The sequence below is a fragment of the Triturus cristatus genome, chromosome 4_1 (assembly GCF_964204655.1).
Source record: "Triturus cristatus chromosome 4_1, aTriCri1.1, whole genome shotgun sequence".
Lineage (NCBI taxonomy): Eukaryota > Metazoa > Chordata > Amphibia > Caudata > Salamandridae > Triturus > Triturus cristatus.
The window spans coordinates 170,718,014-170,736,507 of NC_140585.1; the positions used below are offsets into that span (position 1 = coordinate 170,718,014).

An 18,494-nucleotide genomic window follows, 5' to 3' on the forward strand; every position below is an offset into this window, starting at 1 on the left:
TCTTTGAATCCTTAAAACCATTTTGTCACCAATAATGTAAATTACCATTAAAGGGCTGAACACAGTAATATGAATCACACACTATAAGTGTGGGTAATTCAGGATCTGTATGTTTGAGTGCAAGAAGCAAAGCCTTCAGTTCAGCCAACTGTGTAATGCAGTCTCCTAGAAACAGTGTGTGAGTTATTTGAGGGTGAACAAAGGCATCTTAAATAATACTAATAACTATGGCACATGGGGCTGAATATTGCTGCTTAGAACCTATAGCAGATTGAGCTGAATTGTAAAATTTTAAATAATATATTTATATGGATCAAGAGGCAAAACAGTAGATGGCAAAGGATAAACATGCTCGTACTGTAGAAATTCTTGTGCTTGCAAGAAGGGTCAAAGACAAAGTCAACGTCAACAGCTGTGAAGGATGTGTCCCACTATATCCACCTAGGATGGAGGGCTTTAGCGTTAAGGATGCTGGCTTTTGGAATGGCTCCAATGCTTAGAGACTTCATGTTGTCGGAAATGCGCTTATTCTGTCGGTCACCAGTTGGCTCCAATAGCAACTTGTTGCACCATGATTCGTTCAGGAAGGATTCAAAGCTTAGCATTAACAGGGTATTTAACCTTTTAATATTCAAGCTTGAAAACCACCAGAAACAGGTGTTACCTAAAATCTGTGGGGGATAAATCCCTAACACCACAGAAGTCTCTGGTAAAAGGTGCAAGGGTATTGTGGACAAGCACAAGCACTACTCAGGGTTCCCGCATATAAGTACCTGACCAAAGCGTTGGTGCTGTCATGTTGCAGGGATTCTGGGCAGGAACAAAACTATACTTGGGACCGTAGAACATCAGCATGTAGGGACTGAACCACCATACCACCTCAGTGTCTATGAGCCAGATTCCGGCTAGCTATAGTGCCTCAGTTGCCCTTCTAACCTTTACAGAGAAACAGGTGAGTTGGCACCCCAGAACACAACACCCTCAACCCTTTCAGGGATCGCTGTAACAGGACACACCCTTTCGCTCACTCACTTGTACTTGTTTAAAATAAGATAAAAACAAGACATGAAGGAAGTTTACAATCTTTATTCAAACTATTGTGCTCTTAGATTCAGTATTTGCACCGCAATTAGAAAACAAATGCCTACCAGAAATATCATTAGCATGGCCAACAAGCCATAGCATAGACCATAATAAGCCCTGCCATTTCATAAGAAAGATTTAGCCCAAACTCCCCCCTTTTTCTACTGAAGCTAAATGAGTATATATAATAGATCTCTGGGATCACTGGCAGACTCTGTACCTTAGCATACATAGGTGAATGTTCTACATCTTAGCTGACGCAGCACTCTTGCTTCAGGACCTTCGCTCAGTGTGTGTGTATTTTCAGACTCCTTGTCCTCTGTTATATGATAAGACGTGTTTGTTCACAAACAGCAGCTGCACTTTCCTGTTATGTCTCATCACTAGTGTCTGACCAGGTAGTATAACAAGGGACATTGTTGTTTGACCTAGTTTATCATGTTAAGACTAAATTCCAGGGAAAGAATAAAATATGAAAACATGTGCATGTTCTGTGTGAAAATACAATGTGGCACAAAAACAAGCGTGTTCTGTAGTAACGTGTGGAAAATAAAAGCGGCCTACAATGTGCACAGTTAGGCTAACATAGGGAAAACTACAATGGGCCATGCAGGAAACACACGACAAGGTAGTTCCCTTACATATGTCATTTTCTGGCTGCAGTACAGAAAGCCTTTGTGCAAGGTGATGGCACTCACTGCAGCTAGAGATGATGCTGTCCCCAAGCAGGAGTGTGCCAAAACATAAGCACAATAAAGTGTGAAGATTCTGCACCTGGCTACCATCAGCCGTACTGAAGTAGCAACCAGGGAAAAACAAAAGATGGAAGCCCTCCCTAGACAAGTTCTCACCTTTAACTACAAATCTGCTGAGTCACCCCCATCCCCTACCTATCCAAATGGCAGAGCAAAAGGAGGACTACTCCACCATCCCCAGCTAAGATGTCACTTCAGTGTCAGGGCCTCCTCCTTTCAGCATCTGGAATGCACGTAATTACACTTCCACTGTCTGGTGAAGCTGAAATCCTTACTATGTGCTACGTCAAAACCAGAGGTTATTCCCCAAGGATCCCTCAGGTCGCAGCAGTCATATCCTCACCACAGAATATATGCACGCACTTGCCACACACAGGGTGGTCAGAGCAGAGTCTGGGTGTCACATTCGAACATTACACAAGTGGGGATGGTGGGCCACACTCCTGAAACAGAAAATAAAGTTTTGCTCAGCCATTTACCAAAATAGGTACGCTTCCTCCACTGCGTCATGGTAGCAAAGCAGGACATGGGCAGTAGTCCTATGACTGCAAAGAGGGCATGCTGGGTATGGCTCTCCAGGTCACCGAACAGGTTCTAGGCATTAGCACACTATCTACATTAGCATGTTAGTGGGCCAACAAAAATCAAGATGCCTGTTTCACGTGCACTTGTGTCACTTTGCACAAGGGTGTGTGCATATTTGCAAAGCAGGTGACATTCTCGTCCCAATATTCATTATGTAGCCTTATGCTGCTATAGTGCATACTGATGTCTAGACAAATTGTGTAAAAAGATGTTGTAAGATTGTAAAATGCCCAGACTGGCACCATTTTTCTGTCTTTTTTGTATGGGATCAGCTTTCTTATTACCACGTGGATAATGTTAGGCTTAAGCACTGACTGACTAAAATATGAGAATTTATCACAGTTAAACATTCACACAAAGTGAATTGTATCTAAGTTTGTCATGTAGGGAAATCGAAGTACGTGAGATATATTAACTTGTCTACGATGACTCACTTTTATGAATGAACAACAGATTTTAAACTGTGCCTCTTGGTTGGAAAATTGCAGGAAAGTTACTAGCCAATATATAATTCTAGTCAAACCAAGTTTATTTTGCAGGGACGTGGTAGTGGTAACTTGACAGGTCTGTGTTATGCCCCTCATCTGCACATCTCTTACAAACTTTGACACTATAGACCGTTTTCTGAAGGACTGCCTTTATGTAGGTGTTTGTGAAGCGAAGAGACTGGCAGAGTCAGCATGTGCTGTTTATTGAGAGACATATTGTCAGCTTACAGGGGGTGGGCTAAGAGTCCTGTCATTGCTTATCATTGGTTGGCTTCATTGTCACTCTCATTTGCTTGCTTTTTATTTCTTATCTTTAATGGGCTTTCCTTCCTTTTTTGTTCATTCGCCCCACTAGAGATTGTAAGCACTACTTGTGTCCAGTCACTGCTCACTTGTCAGGTACTACTTTTTCTTTTTGTTTGAGCAATCCATGAGAGTACATGTGTTTTCCAGCTGTCTCCCTCATGCAATTCGTCCCTCTGCTGCACTTTTGTTGCTGTTTCTCTGCCTGTGGGACTGCTTTCATCGCCTCCCCTCTGTGATATGGTTTCCCTTGTGCACTTCTCCCCAATGTTGCTTTGTCACCTGTGTGCTACTGTTGGAAATGGCCCTTTCTGCAGGGTTATCCCCAAATCTTTTGCTTTTTCCTCCTATTTTCCCCTGACCTGTTGTGTTGGTTTTAGGACTCTGGGCACTTTACCACTATTAATCAGTGCTAAAGTGCATATGCTCTCTGTGTAAATTGTGCTATGGATTGGTGTTCCCATGATTGGATATTTGATTTACCTGTTAGCCCCTAGAAAAGTGCACTGCCTGTGCCAGGGCCGGTGAATCAACTGCTACTCGGGGGGCCTGCAGCACCCCTGTGAGTAGCCCTGAAAACGGTAACTCAGACCTGCCATTGCAGAGTCTGCGCGCAGTTTGTAACTGCCATGTCGACTTGGCCAGTGCACACACTGGCCGGTCCCTAACTTTCCCTTTTCTTACATGTCAGACACCCCTCAGGTAAGCCCAAGGTACCCCTGTGGGCAGGGTGTGGTGTATGTGTAAGGTAGGACATGCCCTGGTGTGTGTGGCATGTCCTGATAGTGAATTACAGCCAATTTCGTTTTTCACTATTGCAAGGCTACAAGTTACCTATAGGATAGAATGGGAGGTTTGTTTATAACATCTTATAAACATAACTGGCCCAGGGAATTCGGTAAGAAAATAGAATTTATTATGACTGAACTCAGAATCTAAAGATGCATCTTTTAGTGAAGGTGATTTTTACCTTTTGTGTTTGAAAATACCACTTTTAGAAAGTAGTGTGCCTCTGCTGGAATGTGGATTGCCTGTCTGGGTTTTGGATGACAGAAGACTGGGGGGCCGGAGGGGCACCAGATAGTCTAGGGAGGTCAGGAAAGGGCTGAATAGATCTGGGCTGCAATGGGGGAAGGGGGAGGAGATTTCCTTGCACCTCAAAGGGCCTGGTCTGTCTCTGACAATGCCGTCTCCACCTCCTGCCAGGAATTCACATCAGAGAAGGCAGAACTGGTTCTGGCCGGGCACAGACACCCTCTGCCTGGAAGATCAAAGGATTTTGGATACAAATACTGGGGCCCAGACCCCTGAACTTTAGAACTCATCTGGAACAAGAAGGCTGCCAAGAAGAAGAGCCGGAGAAGCTGCGAAAAGGAACGACTGCTTTGCTGGGTGCTTTGCTGGGCTGACCTGCAGTGGCTGCTTCTGTCTTGGGTAGTGAAAGGCCTGGACTGGACTTTCTGCAACCTAATTCGTGAGTCTCTCCAAGGGCTTGAGGTAGAGCTTGCCCCCTGTTCACGAAGTCTCAGGAACAGCAAAGACCGACGACACCTGTTGACGCCACCACTGAGCCGCTGCTTGCACTACGACCTGTGGGCACCGCACTCCGCACCGTCTTGCTTCACGAGGACGCCTTGGCCTTCCTGACGCCGCCACTAACCGCCGAGATCGATGCCGCTGCTTGCACCGTGGTTCGGGGGCACCGCTCTTAAGTTACATGACGCACCTCCCTCATCCCTACACCGCAGCCTTGGCCCACCAACGCCGGCACCATCAACTCCCGTTCGTCCGCCGACAACAGCGCTTCAGCAACGACGATGCCGCTGCTTGCACCGTGACCTGCTAGCACCGTGGCGAGCACCGCCTTCATCTCGCACCCCGACCCTGGTCTCACCGACGACGCCATCTGACGCCGTCACCGAGCCGCTGCTCGCACCGCGACCTGGGGGCACCGTACACCGCACCGCTGCACTTCGCATCACAGCACCCGACGCCTGCTGGCACCAGCGCTCCTGATTCCATCAGAGAGGAGCTCGACCTGCAATGCGAGTAACTTCAAGGGCCCCGACGACTCCTGCACCGACCTCCAGAACCGACGGCTGCGAACGCCGTATCCTCGGAGACTCGACCAGTGCCCTGCATTTCTAAAAGGTACTGTTTGCGGGTCTTCCCGACACCGTAGCTAGCCTGCGACATGGCAGCCAGCCAGAACTGTTTTGGATTTGTGTGCTCACGACGTCGTGGTAGCCTGGACGGAGCTATCCACACAAGGAACTCTTTTTAATCAGCGTATTTTTGAACTGTGAACTCTTAAGTATAGTATGGTGGATTTTTTTATCATTTTTTGGGTCTTGTTTTAATTATATAAAAAATATTGGATATTTTTCTAAACTGGTGTGGTGTCCTTTTGTAGTGCGTACACTGTATTACTGTTGGTTATGTGCAAATGCTTTACACACTGCCTCTAAGATAAGCCTGGCTGCTCGTGCCAAGCTTCCAAGGGGGTGAGCAGGGGTTATTTTAGACGTGTAACTCCCTTATCCTGACTAGAGTGGTGGTTTTTGCCGGGTTTGGCCCACGCCCTAGCCTGCCAAAAATCCCATTTCTAACAGCTGCTTCCCCCTGTTTCATGCTGTGCTCTCTCTTGTCCGTTTGCTTTCCCTGCTTCACACTCCTCTCTCTCTATTTTCTTACCCCCAAGCCTTCCATGTTGCTTTCTGCCATCCTTGCCCCTGTGTTGCTTCTGCCTGCCCCGTGTTGCTTCTGCCTGCCCCTGTGTTGCTTCTGCCTGCCCCTGTGTTGCTTCTGCCTGCCCCGTGTTGCTTCTGCCTGCCCCGTGTTGCTTCTGCCTGCCCCGTGTTGCTTCTGCCTGCCCCGTGTTGCTTCTGCCTGCCCCGTGTTGCTTCTGCCTGCCCCGTGTTGCTTCTGCCTGCCCCGTGTTGCTTCCATCACTATCCTGTTGCTTCCCCAGCTACTTTCTCTGTGATTCCTGTGTTGCTTTCCCACCCACGTTGTTTCCCCCACCCGCTCACTCTACTTTTTGGGTTTCGCCTGCATAGTGCTTGGGCTGTGCTTGAGAAATCTAAGGGGCATATTATCAAGCCAGGCGATAAAATTATCGCCGCTTTAGCGGCAGAAAACAGCCGCTAAAACGGCGATAATGGGCTTGATAATCTGCTCTATGGAATTCCAATTGAAGCCCATGTTAGACGTGAAGGACGTCTAACATGGGCTTCAATTGGAATTCCATAGAGCGTATTATCAAGCCCATTATCGCCGTTTAGCGGCAGTTTTCTGCCGTTAAAGCACGGATAATTTTATCGCCTGGCTTGATAATATGCCCCTATGTTTTTAATATAAACTTAAAAGGGACTCACACCCCGCCTCCTCTCTTTCCTGGCTTCTCATTGGTTCCTGTGCGTGCCACTTACCTTACTTTCATTTCCATTGGCTGTAGCATATTTTCCTGCATTTGCCAATGCTTGTTCCTTGTCTGCTTCTCTTATCAGTTTCCCACCGCTGAAATTTTGTTAACATCCTCTTTGGTGGAACTATATTTTCATAAAGTTCTGCTTTGTACTCTTGCAGCATATTTATATAACAATTTATCATCGGGGAGATTAAGTGATTTGCATAGAATTGCAGGATGTTGCGTGGCGCCGCCGATACTCGGTATCACCAGCTCTCAAGTCATCAGCTCTGATCGCTTCGCCACATCCTCTCCACTCCTGTGTTATCTGTGAGGAAGCTCTTTCCTTCTCTAGGATGATGATTGATGAAAACAGCTCTTTATTCATTACGTAGGCGAAACCGATACATTACCAATGCTTGTTTTCATTTTGATTACCGTCTCAACTTAGATCAGTAAACTAAAAGGAAAAAAATGCTTGCATCATTTGGTAGGTACTCGCATGCTTGGTGTGCCCAACAAAATGATGCTGTTGACCATTTCAAGCTTTTTTTCCTTTTCTTTTTTAAGCTACATGGCTAACACCCTTGGCGAAGCCAAAAGGTTCCAAAGGCGAGAACTATCAGCTTTGCCAATGCTTGTTTTTAAATTTCCTCCAGTGAACCATGTTTAATGTACTGTGATATGACTGACTGCAGATCATGTTCATCCCACGTTAGCTGTGACCATCTGCAAGGATCGGAAGTGCGAAGATGCCGTCAGCGCAGACTCAATCTTCCATCTTTCTGAAATAGGGGAATTGAGTGCAATTAAATAAGGTTTTATTAACACCCGTTACTTATAGCCCCTAGAAACTGCAGAGGTGCCGTGTGAAGCACTATATATATATATGAAAAGCTTCTTATTGTTGGTGCAGGGCGGGCTGGGATTTCCGCTGTATCTGGAGCCGTGCAGTAGGACACGCCCACTTGGCATTTTACTTGATATAGCTATAAACAGAGCCAGGCACAGTTAAACAGACCTCCCCTCGCTACGCTGTTTTTTTTTCTTCCTCAGAATGGTTTGGGCGGGCTCGGCAACTGTTTGCGTCTATCATCCTCTCACCTTTCACCTCTGCACCGCGCGCTTCATATACTCTTCTGGCTAGCGGAGAGCGCTTCATCTGCCGAGGCGCTTCTTGGCGCCTCTGTTCTCTCTTTACTTGGCTCTGTAAGTGAGCATCTCTGCACCTTGGCTCTCTGCTCCATACCAGGCCCTCCTCTCACGTCCTCTCTTCTCTCCTGCCTTCTAACACTGCTGTCTCTTCTCTGCTCGGCTGCCTTTGCCGCTCCTTGTCTATTTCTACATCCATCTCCCGTCCCATTCTCTTGTCCTTAACCCACCCGTGCACTTCCCTCTAATATTTACATCTCGTTTGTTTCTGGAGCGTCATGTCTCCCTTCTGTCCCTGGCCAAGTTTATTTTTTTCTCTTGCTCTTACGTTTTATTCCATTTGATTTAATTGCCTTTCAACATTTTATTTTCGTTTTCTTGCAGAAGCAGCCTACTCATGAATATTTAAATTTTTCCATTAGATTCACGTGTCTAGCGGTGCATGTCCCTGAAGGCTGCTTCCGAGCGCTATGGCCTCAGAACCGACATGCCTCAGCAGTGCTGTGGAGATGCCCCCTGAGACGGACCCCCGGCCGCTGCCCGTGAAAGATAAAGAAGGCCACGCCCCTCCGGCCCCCTTGCCTCGGTCGCTGCAGAAGTTTTACCAGGGAGAGCCTTTGGCCCTAGGGGTGAGTACAAAGACCATACCCAAGGCTTTAAGTGGGCCGGGTCTTGCCGGTGCTCAGCCCCGGCATTTCTTAAAAAGCAGATGCTGAGACGGTAACTATCGGACTCTCCATTTTGGCCCGCACCATCAGGCTGAAAAAAAAATAGGAACTCTGCAGCAGTAGCACTGCTTAAAGCCTTTGATGTAACTTCAAAGAGACTCGTTATATTTCTAATCCTTTATGGGTTTCCGGAGTAGCGTGCTACTCACTAAATAGCGCTTCAACACCCCATCAGGTAAGAAGCGCTATATAAATACAAAACTTGTTTCTCCCTCTTCCATCCTTCTGCTATCCTTCTGAATCCAAATAACTGACTAACCTATCCACCACTCAAAGGACTTTCATATTTCACTAACTAATCCAACACTAATCCTTTATGGGTTCCGGAGTAGCTGCTACTCGCCGAGAAAGCGCTTTGACGCCTCGTCAGGGGTAGTAAGCGCTATATAAATGCAATTACAATACAATACAGTCTCACCATTTCAGAATTGAAGCATTTTCAATATTATATGCATCTAACAACCATCGACAAAGCCAATAGTCCTGGGTTGTTGTGTCATTTTACTTGTAATATATATATGGATGCAATGACAGAAACAGCAATAAGTCGGGTGGCAAACTTTGCAAGCACAGATTTTTAGCTTAGGTGTTTTTAAGCCATGCCCTTAATGACATCGGCCACACCCCTTTCAGAGATCCCCCAGTTTTTTCATCCACTTAAAGCCCTGATCAGGCCTGGGAGGTATGGTATGGTATTGTATTGTATTACAGCATTTATATAGCGCTTACTACCCTTGTGTGGGGCGCTGAAGCGCTTACTTACATAGGTTGCACTCAGCACTATGTAGGGTGTGTGGTTGGAAGGATATTGTCTTTATTTCGATCCTATGTGGGAAGTGTTTCCATGCCGTATGTATTTACCACTGAGGTGCGGTTGTCGTGTTATGGGAGGTAGTGGGTAGCGGTGTGGTGGGTGGTGACGTGCAAGAGAAAGACGTGCAGTTTTGTGGTTTTCAGTATGCTTGTAGCTTTAAAAGCTGTGCAGGTCCCTTTATAGTATTTCATATGATATAGTCTGTTTAGCTGGTTACTGTACTGGGTTTGTGTGTTTGGAAGTGTAAGACGTACCGAACGTTTATTTATATCCATATTTCTGCCACTGACATGAGATTCTCGTGAAGGTTTGTTACTCAGCACTTATTTGTAGCGAACGTTGTGACTCCAAAAACTGAGCTCAGGTCCTGTGCTATGGAATCCTTTTGTGCTCTATGAATATAGTGCGCGTGTTGGGACAGGAATGTTCCCTGCCTTGAGTACAGGTGTGTTCTCCTGCCCTACGTGCCTGGCTTGGAGTTCATCTGGTGTCGCGACTTTGATTTTGTCTCTAGTGACACGCTAATCTCACCATACGTGCAGACTATAGGTCCTGACTTGTCCTTTGACCTGGCGGAGCACAACAAGCATGTCCTCGTAATTTTTGTTTAAAAATAAATAAATGTATTTTGTGTTTTCACATACATTTTACTGCAAAAACATCAACATCCCTTTAAAATAATGTGACCCAATTACATTACAGATAAATCCATACATATAATCTGTAGCACATTAGTCTCCTATACAATCACCCAGCCCATTCATCTCTCCCCCCTAAATCCACCTTTCAAACATTCTCACTGTAGGTTCCCGTCTAAGTGTTATGGCAGGACCTCTTTTGGGCACAGCATGGCTGCTCCCTCCTTCTACCCAAGTCCATAGTGTTCCCTTCATTTTTCTAATATTGTGTCAAATTGTTTGGGGGCTCCCCTGCTGGTATAAACCACCCTCTCCGCCTCCATGCACATATCCCTGCCTGTATGCCATTGCCACATAGTTGGAACCTTTGACCCTCCACAGAGCTGGGCGATGTCTCTTTTTGCAGTCGAAAATCCTAAGTGCCAGAATAAAAGGTGGGCGCGAGGGAGGTCCACGTCACAAGGGATCCAAGGAGAATAAACTGCGATGTTGTTGGGACGGTCACCTCGAGAATGGCTTCCTATTCATTGACAATGGAGCCCAAATATCTGTAGATCGGGGGCACTCTCGAAGAGCGCGTATAAATGTACCCTAACCTATTGGCGTTAGATTAATTCATTCAGTTTGGTGTGTGAGCAGAGCCAACAAGCTGGACTTTTCCCAAGGGTGTCCAGTGGTGTTTACGTCCCCCAAAACATGGTGTAAAATGATGGCTTTTTCCAGCACAATTTCTATAACAAATTGACAAACAATTTTGTTACAGGCTTCCTTTTTTTAAACTTCATTTTATTGCAGGCCGCTCAATAAAAAGTACACCAGTGATACAAATGTCGCACATCCTATTCTATTCAGTGAGTTTACAGTTATCATCGATGTACTCTGAAAAAATTGACAACATATTGTGGCAACAGTCCCTGCTTACCCTGCCTCCACCCCCTACAGCCCTCGATAAGCTTCCCAGTGTCCCCAGATCTTTTGTCATTTCTTTGGACATCCTCTGCTCAAATATATTGTGCGTTCTGCCTGCCAACACCAGTCCAAGTCAATTTTCCAGTCCACGATCTTCAGCAAGGCTGGGGCTCCCAGTTCCTTGCTATGTTACACTTATCTACTACTGCCGCCAACACCAGACATATCTTTATGTACTTAGGCCAGGCCTCCTCCCCAGGTTCAACAACAGGAACCACTTCGGTTCCACTGGGACCTCCACCCCCGCCGCCATTGCCATGACCCTCCTGATTTCACACCCATATTGCTGTGTCGCCAGACATTCCCATAGCAAGTGGTAGAAAGTTCCCTCTTGTCCACACCCCCTGTGACACAGGGCAGTCTCCGTGTGGCCCAGACGATGTAACAACCTTAGAGAGTAGTATATTTGATGAAAGATTTTCAGTTGGATTATTCTGAATCGGGAGCTTATCGCTACCTCTCTTGGACCCTGTAGGCCCTCCTCCCACTCTTCATCACTGATGGGGCCCACGTCACCCTCCCATGCGGCCTCAACGGTTCTATTGGGTCTGGGGCGTTATTCACCACCTTCCTGTAGATTAATGATATCGCTTTTCCCTCCCAGGGGTATGTCAATAGTCGGTCCACCAGGAGGACGCTTCAGCTAGTTCTTCCCCCTTGCAAATGTGGCTCCAAAGCGTATGACCCAACTGCAGGTACTGTAGCTACTCTCCGTTACCCATGTCGTACTCCTGTTGGAGAGCGGCAAATGCCACATACGTCTATCCTCTCCAAACATCACCCAATTTTTCAAAACCGAGAAGTTTCCATTTACTAAAACCGCACAGCCTGCCCACCCCGCTGAGCTGATCACTGTCCCATAAGGGGGTCATCGCTGTTAGCCTGCTCTCCCAGCCAAAATACTTCATGGTCGTGCGCCAGGACTTTACAATGGTCTGCGGGTGTGCTGGGAGACCCCGCTCCGCCATCTTATTTTATAATAAGGGGAGGTGGCCCCAAGAGCCCATGATGGACCTGTCTACTCTGTATGCTGGCTCTGCCCGGTCCCTAAAGATCCATTCGTTCACAGCAAACAATTGGGAGGCCCAGTAGTATATCTTGACGTCTGGAATTGCCAGTCCACCCTCGTAAATACCCCTCTGTAGCTTGTGCAAAGCTATGCGTGGCGCTCCCCCACTCCACAGCCGGGTCCACAGCTCTGCCTTTATCAAGTAAAAAATGGTGCTGGAATTTGGTGGGGTGTATTCTGCAAAGCATACAGCAGGCATGGGAGAGTCATCATTTTAAATAGGGCCGCATTACCCATTAATGTCAATGGCAGTGACTGCCAGAGATGGGCAATCCTCGTGGCTCTATCTAGTTGGGGTACCAGGTTCCGCTCATACAACTCTTGGGGATCTCTTGTTATATATATCTCCAGGTACTTGAATCCCCTCACCTCAGGGGAACCTCACACCTAGATGTCAGCCTGAGTCCCTCCCCACCAATGGAAAAAGCAGGGATTTATCCCAGTAAATGTGGTATCCCGAATAGTCCCAAAGATAGAGAATATTTGCAGTATTCTGTCTATGGACTGCCGTGGTCGCCTGACATACAAAAGAATATCGTCTGCATATAGGGATATGCACTCGTCCCATTCATCACCCACTGGGATCCACCATATCAAAGGGTTTTGACGTACCCACGCTGCCAGTGGTTCCAATACCAAGGCAAATAAAATCGGAGATAGGGGGCATCCCTGTCTTGCCCCTTTCTGTAATGGAAACACCTGACACACGGATGAATTAACTCTCATCCTGGCCAATGGTTGTTCGTATAGTAGTGTTATCCAGCCAATGAAATTTGGTCCAAACCCCAAGCGGTGCAAAACTGCCCATTGGTAATTCCATTCCACACTGTCGAAGACCATTCTTGCATCCAAGGCCCGCAGGGCCGCCAGCTCCGAGCAGTCGGCCTCAGTTACATGTAGGATCCCAAATAATCTACGCAGGTTCAGCCTGGTTCCCCTGTGTGGCATAAATCCAGATTGGTCTGGGTGCATGAGAGAGGAGATCACCGCACCCAGACGCATGGAGAGAACCTTCGCCAAAACCATCACCTCATATTTGAGGAGGGATATCGGCCTATATGACACGCAACTCATCGGGGATTTGCCCTCCTTGGGTATAACTACTATCACTGCCATTCTTTGGTCCAGTGGCAGGACCCCTATCTGTTTAGCTTCCTGAAATATTGTAAGTAGGTGTGGCTCTGTTTTGTCGAGCATACATTTGAACAGTTTGAATGGCAAACCATTGGGCCCTGCAGCCTTCCCTGACTGCAGGTTTCGGGCGGCTGAGTTAATCTCCTCCGACGTTAGATCACACTCCAACTCTTCCCTGTCCTCTGACGCCAGGCATGGCAGGGTTATGTCTCGTAGGAAGTCTCTCCAGTCTCTCGCTGTGTACCTGGAGGAGGATGTGTATAATGTTTCATAGTATGTTGCAAATACCTCTGCTATCTCATTTCCAGTGACATGTTTACATCCAATATTATCCAGTATCTCCGTAAACCCACCTAGATGATTTCTCTTGCTTGTCCAGCCACACAAGCAATTTACTGGCCTTATTTTCTACCTCGCATTGCCTATGCTGTATAGCTAGGGCCTGAGCTCTGGCACTGTCCTCCAGTAACTCTCTTAACTCCCTCTTGCGCAAGCTGAGACGGTGTCTCAACTCCGAAAGCGTCCCCTCTTCCCTCGCCATCTGGGAATCCAGGCTAAGAATAGCACTCTCATGGGTACTGCATTGTAGTTTCTTTTCTTTTTTTAAGGCATCAATATGGGCCTGAGCGTGGCCTCTGAGTACTGTCTTCAATGCATCCCGTACCGTCACCCCAGAGTCCACTGACCCCAAGTTCTCCGCAAAAAAATGGTCGGCATATATTCTCATGCTGGACCTACATTGTTCATCTCTAAGGTACCATGGGTCGACCCGTGGGGGCAGGATATGGTCCCGCGGTAGGCCTTTTAACGTGGCCTCCACTTGGGAATGATCAGATATCCCCTGGGCTATATGTGTAGCTCTCTTAAATTGCCCTACGTTGTGGATTTGTGTGACCAGATAGTCTAGCTGTGGAAGGCTGCCGTGTACCACCAATAAGTAGGTGTATGGTCTAAGGTCGGGATATTGCTGTCGCCCGATGTCACCCAAACCCATGGCCAAGAGGAAGTCTCCCGGCGCCCTCACCCTCCTCCCAAAGGTTGCCCCATCTAGGATGTCCAACTCAACTGAAATCACGTCATTCGTGACTCCACCCAAAATCAGTTGCCCAGCAGCAACTCGAGAAGTAGCAGACCCAAATTGTCCAGTGTGGAAGCTTGTAACCTAGGCGGGACGTACACTGAGCAGAGATTACTGATCTGCCCCACCAACTGGTCATTCAGCGACACAAACCTAACCAATAGATCTGCCCATATTTTTGCCAGAATAAAGGGGAGCATCTTCCTACATAACACGCCCACCCACCTGGAACCAGTAGTATAGCCCATGTGTGTATTCCCAAATCAGTCTAGGTTCTTGCATTGGTTGCCGCGCAAGTGTGTTTCTTGCAATAGGATATTGTCTTGGGTGTGTTTCTTAATGAATTGCAGTAACACTGTTCGTTTTACCTTACCATTAAGGCCATTGACATTCCAGGACCAACTTTTAATTGACTACACCTAATGGTTAGGCATTGAAACGATAAGAGGCCACTCCCCCACCCCCTCGACCGTCATCATTCCGATAGGTTGTTGCCACTTTCCCCAATTCTCTCTCACTTGGCGATGACCCCTCCCTCCACTTACTGTCTGAGCCCTGAAAAGACTGTATATAACATTTCCATAACTGTCCCCAAAACTTGGCCGTCCCCCCACCCTGTAACCCTGCTAAATCTGTTGTGCCATCCCGAACTACCCAACCTGTCGCCCATACAATAACATATGTTAGTTACAATAGGGGTCGTCTCGGCGCGCCAAGACAACCAGCAAATTTGTCAAGTATTTAAAAACCCCTGAAGAACACCATTTCTGACTTCAGTCCCCAAGTGTCTCAATGAGCCTGTTCCCAGGGTGGGTTGCCCAGCAGTCCTTCACAGTTCCATCTTAATTTTCTGGCCCTTCTGTTTTGCCTTGGGCCGCGCACTCACTCAGAATTGATATCAGGCCTCACTCACTCTTATTTTTCGGATAGCCCCATCCATTAACTCCCTTTACCCCCACAGTCCGTCTGCTGTGCAGCTGCCGATGCCATTGCGGACTGCTGATCTTGCGATTCCCCTGCATCTCTGCTACCTCTTGGTGTCCCTCAGCTGTACCCTGGTCCCTTGCCTCTGTTCCGGCCAGATCGGCCAGCTGTACACCAGTCCTTCAGCCACTCCCATGTTTCCTCCGGGGATGCAAAATGCCAAGTCTTTGCTTCCACAATCATGCAAAGCTTTGCTGGGAAAAGCATTATGTATTTGATGTCTCTCTCTCCGAGTACCCACTTCACCGTCTCAAGGCTCCTCCAATAGTGCTGTACTTGCAATGTATAGTCAGGGAAAAAGCAAACCAGGGTGTTTTCTTACTGCACCTCCCCTCTTGCCCCAGCCACCTGGAGTATCGCATCCCTGACGTGGTAGTTGAACAATCTGGCGATGATCGTGTGGGGCGGAGACCCCAGCTTAGGTGGAGGCTCTTTTGATTGAGAAAAATTTGGACCGTCTTGTTAGAAATGGGGGTCTCTAGTTGGCAGAGGCAGGTACCTTTGTCCAAATAGGTACCCTTGCTTCTAGTCAGGGTAATGGGGATAAACTCCTAAAATAACCCCTGCTCACCACCTTGGTAGCTTGGCATGAGCAGACAGGCTTATCTCAGAGGCAGTGTGTAAAGCATTTGTGAACACATACAGTAATACAATGTAAACACTACAAATGGACACCACACCCGTTTAGAAAATAAGTAATCTTTATTTAAACCAAAACAAGATCAAACAACAAAAATCCACAATACAGTCATCAAGATAGCCTTAAAAATAGGTCCACCTGGAGTTATTACGACGTCGTGACAGATGAAAATCCCAAAGTACGGCGCTGACCGGGAGGTGCACGGCGTCGAGCCTGGAGTCAAGCAGACCCAAAAAAGAACAGTACTTTGGAATTGATAAAAGCAATTGAACTCACCTGCTAGACTCCAGAACCCGAGCAGACGCTCACGCCATCCCTAATCCAGCGCTGCTGCCATCGTTGTCCTTGGGCATCCTTTGCTGTTTGTCTCCCCCGCCGCCGCCATCACCATACTTCGCGGCCGAGAGCGGGGGGAGACTACAGCCCCCAAGCACCCCTGCGGCCGCTGACGCCGCCAACGCGCCCGGAGGCGCTTCAAAAACACGCGCCTTCCCCGGAGGAGCGGGGAACTCACCTGCTAGACTCCAGAACCCGAGCAGACGCTCACGCCATCCCTAATCCAGCGCTGCTGCCATCGTTGTCCTTGGGCATCCTTTGCTGTCTGTCTCCCCCGCCGCCGCCATCACCATACTTCGCGGCCGAGAGCGGGGGGAGACTACAGCCCCCAAGCACCCCTGCAGCCGCTGACGCCGCGAACGCGCCCGGAGGCGCTTCAAAAACACGCGCCTTCCCCGGAGGAGCGGGGAACTCACCTGCTAGACTCCAGAACCCGAGCAGACGCTCACGCCATCCCTAATCCAGCGCTGCTGCCATCATTGTCCTTGGGCATCCTTTGCTGTTTGTCTCCCCCGCCGCCGCCATCACCATACTTCGCGGCCGAGAGCGGGGGGAGACTACAGCCCCCAAGCACCCCTGCGGCCGCTGACGCCGCCAACGCGCCCGGAGGCGCTTCAAAAACACGCGCCTTCCTCCGCGTCGCGGGACGCGCGCGGGCGGCGCCGGGCTAAGCCCGGGCAAAGGGCGGGCCCTGCGGGCCCTCTACGGCCCTCATCGGCAGGAGGAGGCAGAGGCAGGGCCATACACGCTGCTGGAGTTATATCGCATATTATTGAGCAAGTAAGTTGAGCCTACAGAAGTCCTCACGTTTATGTTTTTTTGCGAATTGTGGTTACATTAGAAATCATGCCTAAAAAAGTTGTCGCAGTTCAACATAACAAGATGAACAATTATTTGGTTCAGACTGTACAGAAGATTAATACGCAAAGGAGGGAGTCATTGGGGCTGAGCCAATCACCGGATTTGCTCTGTTTGTCCCCACCTACTTTTGCTACTACTTCGTCTGATGAAATTAATACACAAGATGTTTTTGCGCAACCACGTCTGCTGACATTGTTTCCCAAGTTATACCTGATATCTCGGACAATGTAACTCCGGCTTCAGAAGACTTGTTCATTGAGGGTAATGCAAATGATTTGAATAACATGGATTCTGACCAAGACGTACAGTCTCAGACGTCCCAGGTGCCTATTCTTGACCTAACTCCCACAGGCCATGAAGCTAGACCCAAGCGTCAATGCACTAAGATCCCTCTAAAGCGGGGTGGTCTACGTTCTGGGGCTAAATGGAAGAGGGCTAATACCTCAAAATGTATACAAATGAAACATGCTGAGGATCCTTCTATTTGTTCCATTGAAGAAGCCCTTTTTGATAAAATCGCAGACTTTATCGAGACTAAAATTAATTCCATTGTTAAACCCCTCATATCCAAGATTGATAAATTACAAGCAGAGGTTAAGAAGCTGGGTGGCTATCAAAACACAGTTACAAGTGGCATTGAAAATTTAACCACGCTAGTTACTCTTTTGAACAATAATTCTGGGGAAGCCGTTGACGGAACTACTTTGGGTGTTGGAGAGGGAACAGAGCCTTCTGGGGAGAATCCATCGACATTGATCTCCAACGCCGCTGTGGGGAGCTCTACGTTTCAGTGCCCCCCAGTAAATCCAACCCCCGCGGTGAACGTTCCCCACATGCAAACATTACAACCCCATACTTCTACGTCGGATCCCCTGCAATTTATTGTTGAATCCACACCCGTGGTGTTAGTCCTTGCAAATGTCCCTCCATTAGAAAGAGGCACGGTGGAAAGTTCTAACTCACTGTGTAGCAAAGCCCTACATTGGCTAACCAGTAATATGCGGCTAGCTCCAGGAGGACAGCAACATCTCGCAAGTGTAATTAAATCAGCAACTAGGGTTTCGTGGCTGGGAAATCGGCCAAAAAAATTCAAAGGTGACTGTGTGGCTGTGAGCTTTTCAAATCAACACGTTCTTCCTAATATTCTTGCAAATATCCTTCCCCCCCAACGAAGACAAGGTACTGTGGTTCCCCTTACTCTGAAATTCTTTTATGGGGAACAGCAGAACGTATCAATCCCAAGGACTCCTGCTTTAGGATGGAACACAAATTGGGATTTTCACTCTAGATGGGGTCAAGATATAAGGAATAATGCACCAGTCCACCGACAACAACCCTTTGTGTTTAACCCCGTTACACAACCCTTAGAACTGTTTAACCGCTTCGCGCCACTATCTTTTATGGATCAAAATGATTGACTTTTGCCAAGTCAAATTAATGATGTTGAGGGACCAGAATAGTTATTTTG

At 47.7% G+C, this 18,494-nt stretch overlaps 1 protein-coding gene across 4 annotated transcripts in view; it reads left to right on the forward strand.

Annotated features, from left to right (window-relative positions):
- LOC146853824 (membrane-spanning 4-domains subfamily A member 4A-like) overlaps positions 1–18,494 on the forward strand; it is a 302,455-nt gene that overhangs the window by 46,112 nt on the left and 237,849 nt on the right. For 2 of the 4 annotated variants that reach the window (XM_085651812.1, XM_085651813.1), the window contains exon 2: positions 8,198–8,404. In XM_085651812.1, coding sequence (XP_085507938.1) covers positions 8,246–8,404 — 159 coding nt within the window. In that variant the 5' untranslated portion in view covers positions 8,198–8,245. Of the gene's footprint in view, positions 1–7,645; positions 7,833–8,197; positions 8,405–18,494 lie in introns of those variants that run through there. The other 2 variants (XM_085651811.1, XM_085651814.1) reach the window with 2 other exon arrangements.